Source organism: Gopherus flavomarginatus, chromosome 1 (assembly GCF_025201925.1).
Source record: "Gopherus flavomarginatus isolate rGopFla2 chromosome 1, rGopFla2.mat.asm, whole genome shotgun sequence".
In the NCBI taxonomy this organism is placed as follows: Eukaryota; Metazoa; Chordata; order Testudines; family Testudinidae; genus Gopherus; species Gopherus flavomarginatus.
The window spans coordinates 47,742,840-47,754,079 of NC_066617.1; the positions used below are offsets into that span (position 1 = coordinate 47,742,840).

At 47.0% G+C, this 11,240-nt stretch overlaps 1 protein-coding gene across 3 annotated transcripts in view; it reads right to left on the reverse strand.

Annotated features, from left to right (window-relative positions):
* Positions 1-10,734, reverse strand: part of KCND2 (potassium voltage-gated channel subfamily D member 2) — a 454,049-nt gene extending 443,315 nt beyond the window's left edge. For 2 of the 3 annotated variants that reach the window (XM_050936206.1, XM_050936204.1), the window contains exons 1-2: positions 10,647-10,734; positions 7,470-8,647 (exon numbers count right to left, since the gene is read on the reverse strand). In XM_050936206.1, the coding sequence (XP_050792163.1) occupies positions 7,470-8,584 (1,115 nt within the window). In that variant the 5' untranslated portion in view covers positions 8,585-8,647; positions 10,647-10,734. Of the gene's footprint in view, positions 1-7,469; positions 8,648-9,006; positions 9,088-10,646 lie in introns of those variants that run through there. The other variant, XM_050936205.1, reaches the window with a different exon arrangement.
* Between the last annotated feature and the right edge of the window lie 506 nt (positions 10,735-11,240).

Consider the following 11,240-nt stretch of genomic DNA (forward strand, 5'->3'; position numbering starts at 1 on the left):
GCAGGTATGACGACTCCTGTTTCCTAAGTAGCCACCCAATAGCACAATGCAATTTTAAGCATCTTTTTATTAGTGAATAAGCAAAAATTGTTTTCATTGCCATCAAACTGACCATTATTTTCAAATATTTCATATTTTATCTGAAGCCCGTTTTGAATATCGAGTAATATACTTAGAAGGTGGTTATATTACACTTTGTCCCTCCCATTTTATAGTATTCTAGCTATTCAGACCCCACTGTGAAGAAAAAATAGATCAAAATATATAATGTATTTGCAGAGCTTAACACTATCACAAGATTGTACACAAAAATAGAAAAATTCAATTTAAAACAGACTTGAAAAAATATCAAGCACACAAATACTAAAAGGACCAACCAGTTAAGTAAAAATACAGAAATAAGGATTCAATTCTGCAAATCTTTTCTCAGATGAATAATCCTCACTCCCACGACTAGTCCCATAGGTTTTAATGAAACTACTCATAATGTAGGGGTTTTCAGGATTGTGTTCTCTTTTTGTATTTTTACTTAGCTATTGGTTCTTTATTTTTGATATTTGGGTGTTTCTGAGAAGACAAAAATCAGAGACACTGGAGCCATTGATGGCTTGCAGGTCACACAAAGAACACAAGATAGTGTCTAGATCAGATATGAATTGTGCATTGCTGAAGGAGATTATGTGATGATTCTAAAGAGGCAATTCATCAAAAAAAGGTCAGAGAGTGAACTATTATGAGTAAAGATTAGGTCAGGAGAATGACAATGGTGATGAATGGAGGATTTGATCCAGTTCTGGCAGCTGAATGAGGAGGCTAGGGAGAGGACATGAATGAAAGCAAAAGTCAGAGGGTCTTTCATGTGGAAGTTAAATTTGCCCAGGCTGTGGGTAAGGGAGCTGGAATAGAGGAACACAGAAAGCCAATAGTCAAAATCAGAACTTGGAGGTCTATAGACAACAGTGCTGTGAGAAGAGAAGAACTAAAGGAAGTGTACTTCAAGGATCTGAAAGGAATGAGAGATAAATGATGAAGGTAGGTGATGGAAGTAGCAGGTGCAGGATAGCATTAGATCCATCATCCTATTCCCTGATCAATTATTTGTAGCTTTCTCATGTTGCATCATCATATCATCTAGTAGACTGTAAACTCTTCAGGGCAGGGAATCTGTTGTAAGATGCTCAGCACATGAATAAATAAACAATAATAATAATTAATGGAACTGTTTGTTACTTTCTTTTGTAAATACATCTAGTTTACATTATGAAAGCAAAAAAATCAATTTTCTTATTTTTAAATAGCCCTCCACAAAGTCTATAATTCATCTATCGATGTGTTATATGATCTGACAAAACTATATAATATCATGCCCATAAATAAGAAGATAACTATTTAATATGCCTGTGCCATTGTTTTTGAACTAGTCACAAAAGATCAATACATTCTTTATTTAAAGCACAATATATAACAGTATATATAAATTTGTACAAATACAGCTCTGTGATCTACAGACACACACTTTCACTCCACCAAAACTTGGCCCAGGCTTCCCCAGCTCATTTGTTGGCTATAGCAGTGTCAGGGCTGCTCTACACTAGGGGAGGGGATTGATCTAAGATATGCAACTTCAGCTATGTGAATAGCGTAGCTGAAGTCGAAGTATCTTAAATCGAGTTACCTACCGTCCTCACGATGGGGGATCAACTTCTGCGGCTCCCCCTGTCGACTCTGCTACCGCCGTTCGCGTTGGTGGAGTTCCAGAGTCAACAGGAGCGCGTTCGGGGATCGATACATCGCGTCTAGATGAGACACGATATATCGATCCCCAAGAAATCGATTGCTACCCACCGATACGACCGGTAGTAAAGACGTACCCTCAGGAAGAAAACCAGTAAATTAAGGGATTACAGCAGAAAGTGGCAGAATTCAATCATTGTAGTTGTGGGTGTCTGATAAGCACCTGTGTAAGTCTGTCAGCCCGAGTTTCAATAGACCTCATCTCCTGCTCTGCCTCCATTCCTACCCCAAAGCTTCTTGTCCTTTGTGCCTCATTTGTGCTGCTGGCCCCAAGCTTCTCTGGTCCTTATTGCAGGCTTGAACCCTCCTCCACGCTATCCTACAACCTCCTTCTGTTTTTCCTTATGCTTGTTACTCGCCTCTGTCTCACTTGTAACCTTTTTCTATAATTAAAATTGGTGCAGGTGAAACAAGCAAACCTTAGAAGGGAGAGGGGCAAATTGTGAGAATGGCCAAGGACCTTCATGGTTTATAGAGCCTTAGTAGTAGTATAGTTAAAAATCACTAAAATACTGACTTGAAATTTGAATGCACATTTCTCAGCTTCTACGTGAGCACATTTTCTACTTCTAGAACTACATTTCTCCTTTCTTTCTTTGTTTTTGGTATAACTACACTTCACATATAACCCTTTCCACTGTGATATTTGGAGCTGAGGACAGTTAATAGTTGTGATGTACTTGGAGTCTAAAAACTGTAGCAATAGTTGAAGTCGGAGGCATTCTACACCGAAAAATGTAATCTCTGTTTTTAAAAGATGGTTTAATTGCTTACCAATTATTCAGAACTGAGAAATATAGCTATGCTTCCAAGATCACTACCCAAATTGCTACAGCTGACACTCAATACTCTTGCTATCTCACAAATTGTAAGAACAATAACCAGTCTTCAAAACGCAAATAAAATTAGTCTATTATTTAGCATTAGCTTTCCTAAAATTGTATAACATTTCAGATAACTTGTTGACACAGTAATCCTCTAAAATATGTGTGAATTCAGCTAGTTTTGTTCCTAGGTGATTAACGTGCTTCATGTAAGACCAATTTCTGCAGTCCTTATTCAAACAAAACTTTAATTTAAATTAATGGGAGTGTAGCTCAAGTAAGGATGGCAGGATCTGATCCCTAATCCAAGTTACTAGAAATAATAACAATCAACTTTAATTGATCTTTACTCTTTTTCCCCTTTAACTTTCCCTTCTTTTCCTGCACTTACTCTATCAAGCTGAGAAGAGTTCTGAACCTTTTATGCTACTCAAGTTATACATCACTATTTAACATTTAATCACAGTCTTAACATGGCTAACAAGATATTATTAAAAGGACAACATTATTCAGTTAACATGCTGCTTAAAATTTCTCCAGAATTATGTGGTATCATAAATGTTAATGGCCAAATTCAGGATGACTGTGCAGCTATCCCCCAAAAGGCACGTAAGGACTAGATTCAGAAAGGAACATAGATGTGGGGAAGTTGAGTATCACCATGCTTAACCTTTATCACTGGAATTTGCAAAGCCTGAGTTCAGCACCTCCACTCCCTATACAACAAATAGGGAGAGACAGGCACTTCAGAATGGGATTCAAACAAGCCATCATGCTAGGCGACTCCTACCTAAACTAGCCAGCAGGAGGTGCTGAGGAGAGCATGCTAAGCCCTACCCCAGGGGTGGCCAACCTGTGGCTCCAGAGCCACATGCGGCTCTTCAGAAGTTAATATGCAGCTCCTTGTATAGGCATCAACTCCGGGACTGGAGCTACAGGCACCAACTTTCCAATGTGCTGAGGGTGCTCACTGCTCAACCCCTGGCTCTGCCACAGGCCCTGCACCCACTCCACCCCTTCCCGCCTCCTCCCCTGAGCCTGCCATGCCCTCTCTCCTCCACCCCAGAGCCTCCTGCATGCCAAGAAACAGGTCATCAGGAGGGGCGTGGAGGGAGGAGGAGGCACTGATTGGCACGGCTGCCGGTGGGTGGGAGGCTCTGAGAATGGAGGTGCGGGGAGTTGATGGGATGCTACTGACGTATTACTGTGGCTCTTTGGCAATGCACATTGTTAAATTCTGGCCCCTTCTTAGGCTCAGGTTGGCCACCCCTGCCCTACCTCTCTCTCAGAGACAGGCACTTAAGTCCAGGCTGCAGGGAGGCACCTTCCTCTGCTTGGGATTCTCAGCTGCCAACCCTCTCTTGGAGTTAGGTACCTACACCATTTTTGCAAGAAGCTGGCGGGTGGAGGGTGGGGGAAGAGGGGAGGAAATAAATAATGAATGAGTCATTAGACCAGAGAGAGAGAAAAAGAAAATACAAAAGTGGCTCTGTAGAGCACTCATGTGGTAGACCCAGCCAGGATCCAGTGCCCCGCTCCAATGACTTTTTAAATGATTGATCCACAGTGGAACAGTTTCAATAGGAGAGACTAAGGCCTGGTCTACACTGGGGGATGGGTGGGATCGATCTAAGATATGCAACTTCAGCTATGAGAATAGCGTAGCTGAAGTCAACATATATTAGACCAACTTACCTCCCATCCTCACGGCGCGGGATCAATGGCCGCGGCTCCCCCATCGACTCCACTTCTGCCTCTCACCCTGGTGGAGTTCCGGAGTCGACAGGGAGCACGTTCATGGATCGATTTATCATGTCTCGTCAATCCCCGATAGATTGATCACTACCCACCAATCTTGTGGGTAGTGTGGACGTACCCTAAGGGTGAATCTACATTGCAATTAAAAACTTGTGGCTGGTCTGTGCCAGCTGACTCAGGCTGTGGGGCTGTTTAATTGCAGGGTCCTAGAGTCCAGGCTCCAGCCTGAGCCCAGAAGCCTACACTGCAATTAAGCAGCCCCTCAGCCTGAGTCCTGCGAGCCAGAGTAGCTGACATGGGCCAGCTGTGGATGTCTGATTGCAGTGTAGACAGACCCTGAGAGACCCCACATCAGATTATCCCATAGCCCACTGGCTAGGTCACTCATCTGAGAGGTAGAAGATCCCTGTTCAAATCTCTTTGCCCCCCTCAGGTGGAGGGGAGACTTAAACCAGAGGTCTCCTAGGTGGGTACCCTACCACTGGGCTAAAAGTTATGAGGGAGGTGATCCTCTTACTTCTCCTTTTTACCCCATCCCCCACCATTTTGTGTAAGATTGCTTACTGAGACCTAGTCTAGTAGGTAAGGCCTGAGCATGCTTGCCAGATTGGGCCACACAGGCAAGTCAGACACAGGAATGCTTAACTTCCCCCTCATTGTACATTGCACTGGGGCTTGAACAAGCAGACACCTGGTATGTCACTGCACTATGTATGCTCAGAGGCAGAAATATAGGTGCCTAAGGAACTTTTACTGAGCAAATTTAGGCAAGTTTAGGTGCCTATGGGATTCAGCAGTGGCTGAATGGGGGTTCTGTGAATCCTCATGGGGACTGATTCTGAGATTTAGGTGCCTAAAGTGAATCTAGCCCTTATATGTACATGTATTTGGAACATGTATTCTGTCCAGCAGTGGTCCTGTGCAGCTTCTGCATGGCGGTAGCACAATTAGCATGCACAGGTCTTGTTGCTGGGTCATGGAGTTTACACATGAGAATTATGCCCCCTAATTTATAGACCCCTCACCAGAATGCCTCTTTACAGATTCTGTCACAGAACACCTATTGGCCTCTTGAAACCAATGGGAGTTAAGTACCTAAATCCTTTTAAAAATCCTACTATCCTGCATCCTCAGGCACCTAAATCCCTGTAAAAAAATTCCAGCCTAAGTGACTTAGAGGCCTAAATCCCATTTTCAAAAATTGCTTAGACTCCAAAGTCCCACTGATTTCCAATGAGATTTAGGTTCCTAAAGTGCTTTTGAAAGTGTTACCCAGTCTAAAATACTTTTGTAATCTGAAATCATAACATAATACACTTTTAATTTATTTTTTCCTACCAGTGCCAAACAGGCTCCTATATCAGAAACATAGACAATTACAAGGTGGACATAAAGTATTAACAACAATGTACTACTGTTCAGTACCCTGGACAAGTACTGCCAACCAATATTGACTACCTTAATTATCAAAGAGATATCAGTTATAAACAAATACAGATCAGCTCCTGCATTTGTTATTTGTTCTCAGTGATGTTTACTGATAATCACTGATTTTGCTGAAATTATCACAGTTTAGATAATTAATAATGTAATAGTATTAAAAATAGTAATAAGAGTATTTTACCGAATATACCAACAAATCCTTAATTTGTTACCAATGACAACTTGTAACACATTTCTGGCATTACACACCAATATTAGAAGACATGAAATATTTCCAGTGTACAGTGTTTATCTTCATTTGTTATATTGTGCTAAATATAAAAGCTCTGTATAAAAGCTGATGGCAGATTACAGCCCTTTTATCTTTAAAGTTTTTTATATGGTTTTCCAATCTAGATTATGATAATAGGTAATAAATAAACTAATTCATTATATAGTTTTACTTTCATTTTGGTAAAGTAAAAAGGTGATGCATGTTCCATAAACCCAGACAATTTAAACAAGATGTGATGAAATATTTGATTAATGAAACAATGGTCTTAGTGACAGCGAAAAGCTTTGTCTCTTAATACGGGCAGTCATAAAAGAACTAGAAATTTACAATGAATAAACTCCTATTCAAATTCAATATAATAGCTATTACAACATGCTATATATCACAGAACTAAGACTAGAATGACAAATTGCCTCCTCAAATTAACCAATCTTTCTAAATCTCTGTTAGCATCACAGAGAAATACATTTCCACAACTTCTCTATAGAATAAACAGCTACAATGACATTATCATTAAAATATCATTTTTAAACAATGAAGTCTCGTAACTAACCACTAAAACTCATTGGATCTTAAATGTCAACTGTGATATATTTTAATTCCAAATTATCGAGAAGTTTAATTTATAACTAGAACAATGTTTAACATATATACTGGAATTAAATTAGTCACATATGTTTGTCATACTTTCTCAGTCAGCTTCACAGGCACTTTCATAAGTGTATGTAGGCTGACACATGTCATTCACTTTTGGCCAATTTCGAGTCCTACTGAAATCAAAGGGAATTTTGCAAGTGACTTGATAGGATCCAAAGTTCGGCCTTTGTGAATTTTAAAGTTTTACTTATGCTTTTGTGAATTCAACTGACTTTACAGTATCCAAGTCCGTTTCTATACATCACTTGGGTTCAAACAAAATGGCAGAGCTACACCGTTTTCTATATGGTAAGATTAAAACTCTATATCTGGGCTCTTTTGTTAATTGGCACTACAGTAGCAAATATTGTAAAGGATTTTTCTAGGACTTACATTACATTATTAAAGACCCACTGACACCTCATGGAGACTACAAAAAAATACTCTCACTGTCCCAACTGCAAAAGCAAAGAGTAAAGAAACTACACATAATTTTGAAACAAAATTTGATTTTGTAATAAATTATTCACATGTTTATCCTTTGGCAACACTTTTACATCTACCTATTCAGATACGTTTAAAATAAAATGTATAAAGCACCCACTTGTGACTGTAAAGCTTTTGTAACAAATACTGGTATTCCCACTTTTTCTAATGAAGTTTTTGAAATCAAACATTACTCTTTTGTGACAATAAAGTTGTTAAAATGTTGGCCTTGGCCAAAGCAAATCTGCACTTACCCCAGCGTTGTCATGGTGACGATGGTGTACCAGAAGGCCGCAGGGATACTGGTGAACTTGGTGGACGATGAACCTTTCTCTGCATAGAACATGACCGTGGCAAAGATGATGATGGCCATGGTCAGTGAGAAGAGGAGAAAGCCCAACTCTGAGGCACAGCTTTTTAGTGTGTAACCCAGGATGCGCAGCCCCTGTGAGTGGCGGGAAAACTTAAAGATCCGGAAGACACGGAAGACACGCAGTGTCACAAAAGCCCCACTGACATCCTCATTATCTGTCATCACCAGACCAATGTAATAGGGCATGATGGCCACTACATCAATAACGCTCATGACACTGCGCACAAACTTGTAGCGGTTGGGGGCTGCCACCAGACGCAGCAGATACTCAACAGTGAAGATCATGACACAGGCAGTATCCAGGCAGAAGAAAGCCACAGCGTAGCGCTCCCCACAGGGCAGCTCCTTGATGCGACCAGGGTTTACCCCACAGGGCACTGTCTCCACCACATTGGCAATGACAGAGATAGCAATGAAGAAGCCGGTGACATAGTAGAAGACCAGAGCCAGTGTACTTGTGTGTGGATTTTCAAAGGCCCGCCACATTCTCTCTCGAGTTGTCATTGAAGGCAGGGAACACTCAGCTGCATGATCCTGATCTGCATCATCCTGCAGGCGCTCAGCATTCTCACGCCGGCGATCCTTGTACTCCTCATAGCAGCAGTCACCTATGATCTCAGGGATGATGCCAAAGAAGGCCAGCTCCTCGTCATAAGCTGATATACATTCTTGTCGAGGGTAGTGCAGCTTCCCTGTACGATAGAAGTTGAGGATGTGACGGAAGATGTCAGGATCCCGGTCAAAAAAGTACTGTTGTGTCTCTGGGTGGTAAAAGAAGTCCCGCTCCGAGCTGCCCAGCAGTGTATCAGGGTAGCGCTCAAGGGTGTCCTGCCAGGTCTGGAACTGGGTACCACTCACATTCAGCACAATCAGAGAGTCCTGGCTTCGCTTTCTCTCCTGCCGGGGAGCAGCTGGCATGGGATTTGTGGCCACTGGCATCCATCCTATGGCTGCTGCCCGTGCAAATGGCAACCAAGCTGCTACTCCTGCTGCCATGGTCCAACCTGCTACTGCAGCTGCTGCTGAGGGATCACTTTAGAGCCAATATAGGCTTGGTCACTAAAATATAAATTCAAAAAATGAATAAATAAAAATGTTCACACAATATCAATGTACTGAACATTATTATTTATTTATTAGATTGGTATCATTTAAAGACTTGTCTTGTCTCCTCCATTTCCCCTCCCTGTGGCTTAAGATAATAAATCAGACTATTGGGAAAGTCATCATGTACTGGGGTTCAAAAAAACCTCACCCTCCCTACCAGCTGGTTCCTGTGAAGAAAGGTCCGTCTGTTGCATACAGACACAGCCTAGGAAGGATGTGCACCCAGCAGCAGCCAGCTAGGGCCAGCCACCTGGAGCTAGGGGACGATCTTTCCGCCCTAGGGATGTGCGCCCACCCGACTCTCCTCCCACCTGTTTCTGCCGGAGGAGACAGGCAACTGCCGCTGGCGACGGGATGGGAGCTGGAGAGAGGCGCCGGCACCCGCGGAGCAGTTCCCAGCCCGGGGCTACCGCAGAATTTCTCCCCAGCCCCTCCCGCCCTGCACAACGCTAAGTGGCCGAGCTGGATGGGGAGTAGGCAGGCGCTTCCCTATTCAGAGCCCCAGCGCGACGCCGGGACTGATCCCCGCGCCTGGTTGCCCCTGGGATTTCGGCCCCGGGAGAAGGGGTCGGGGGAGGAGCTCAGGGCGACAGCCTTAAACTTCACGGCAAGTTTTCTTCCAAGAAAACACGCTGGAGCAGAGAGTGACGCGCGGGGGAACCCCCGACGGAGGGGGCGGCTGCCTGCCGGCGAGGGGGAAGGCAGGACTGGGGGGCCGAGGCGGGGATGGGGCGGAGTCCAGAGCCGGCAGGAGAGCAGCGCAGAGCCCGGGGAGGGGTGGTGTCAGAAGGGCCCCGGCGCAGGGCCAGTGGGGCGCTGAAGCATCCAGGCGAAGGGGCTGTTAGGGGGCGCGGCCTGCTGGCGAATGGGGGGCTGGGGCGGGAGAAGAGAAGTTTGGGGCGGGGGGGGCGGCTGAAGCTGGAGTGAGAGACGTGTGGGAGCGTTGCAGTGACTGTGGGGCTGGGAGGGGAAACACGGGTTGTAGAGCCTGGAGTGAAGCGCGGGTTGGGTGGGGATAGTTAGGGGGTCTCCATAGTGCGGGGGGGCAGGGAGGGGTGGGGGTAAGAGGAGCCCATACTGAGGCTAGGGAGGCAGGGGGATTAGGGGGTCTCCATAGTGCGGGGGGGCAGGGAGGGGTGGGGGTAAGAGGAGCCCATGCTGAGGCTCGGGGGGGGCAGGGGGATTAGGGGGTCTCCATAGTGCGGGGGGGCAGGGAGGGGTGGGGGTAAGAGGAGCCCATGCTGAGGCTAGGGAGGCAGGGGGATTAGGGGGTCTCCATAGTGCAGGGGGGTCAGGGAGGGGTGGGGGTAAGAGGAGCCCATGCTGAGGCTAGGGAGGCAGGGGGATTAGGGGGTCTCCATAGTGCAGGGGGGTCAGGCAGGAGGAAGAAGGGCCAGGCAGTGTCTGGGAGGGGTGGGGGTAAGAGGAGCCCATGCTGAGGCTAGGGGGGCAGGGGGATTAGGGGGTCTCCATAGTGCAGGGGGGTCAGGCAGCGGTGGGGGTAAGAGGAGCCCATGCTGAGGCTAGGGAGGCAGGGGGATTAGGGGGTCTCCATAGTGCAGGGGGGTCAGGCAGCGGTGGGGGTAAGAGGAGCCCATGCTGAGGCTAGGGAGGCAGGGGGATTAGGGGGTCTCCATAGTGCAGGGGGGTCAGGCAGGAGGAAGAAGGGCCAGGCAGTGTCTGGGAGGGGTGGGGGCTCTGGGGCCTCGTGCTGAGGCTAGGGAGGCAGGGGGACGGGGGGGCCAGGGAAGGGGTCAGTGCGCCTCGTGTGGGATTAGGGGGAGCGGGGCTCGTGGGAGTGGTGTCAGGGAGAGGTTTGGAGCGGGAGCCGACGCGTAGGGAGCCTCCCTGGTTACCCTGGCCGGGTGCAGTTTGCCGGCTAGAGACAGGGACCTCCCGCCCCAGGCTCGGCTCTCCCTGCACCGGCCCGGGCGCAGCCCGCGGTACGTACCTGGCGAAGTCTGGCCAGAGCGCTCACTTGCGTGGAGCCTGGCGGGAAAGGCGGAGAGAGGGGAGCCACTGAGCAAGGCAGCCCCGAGCCAAGGGGCCAGAGCTACCGGGGCTCCCCCTCCGCCGCCGAGCACCACCAGCAACAAGTTCCAGGCTGGGGGGAGCAAGCAGCGTGCTCGCGCCTGGCAAGTTAATGCAGCGCGTCTTTCCCGAGGAGCAGCCCTTGCGGCGGGGTGGCCCCTGTCAGGAGGGAGTCGCGCCGCTGCCCATGCCGCCGGGCTGCTGCTGAGGGGCTGCGGATGGCCGCGGACTGGGTGGGGAAGAGGCAGTGGCGAGGCAGAGGGCACAGCAGGGCTTCTCTCTCCTGCCCCTCCAGTGGGTGGGCCATGCCTCGCCAAGCTGGGAGAGGAGCGGCGGCTGCTGCTGCGGCTGCAGGTTGTTATTTTCCAGGCGGCTGCTTCTCCTTCCCGCTCCTGCAAATGCCAGCGAAGGAAGCCGCCCGGCGAGGTGGCGTGAAGGAGGAGGCCATCGATCCGAGAGAGGAACAAAGAGAATTACAAATCGTTACACGCCGGGTTGCGGTGAAGGCGAGGAC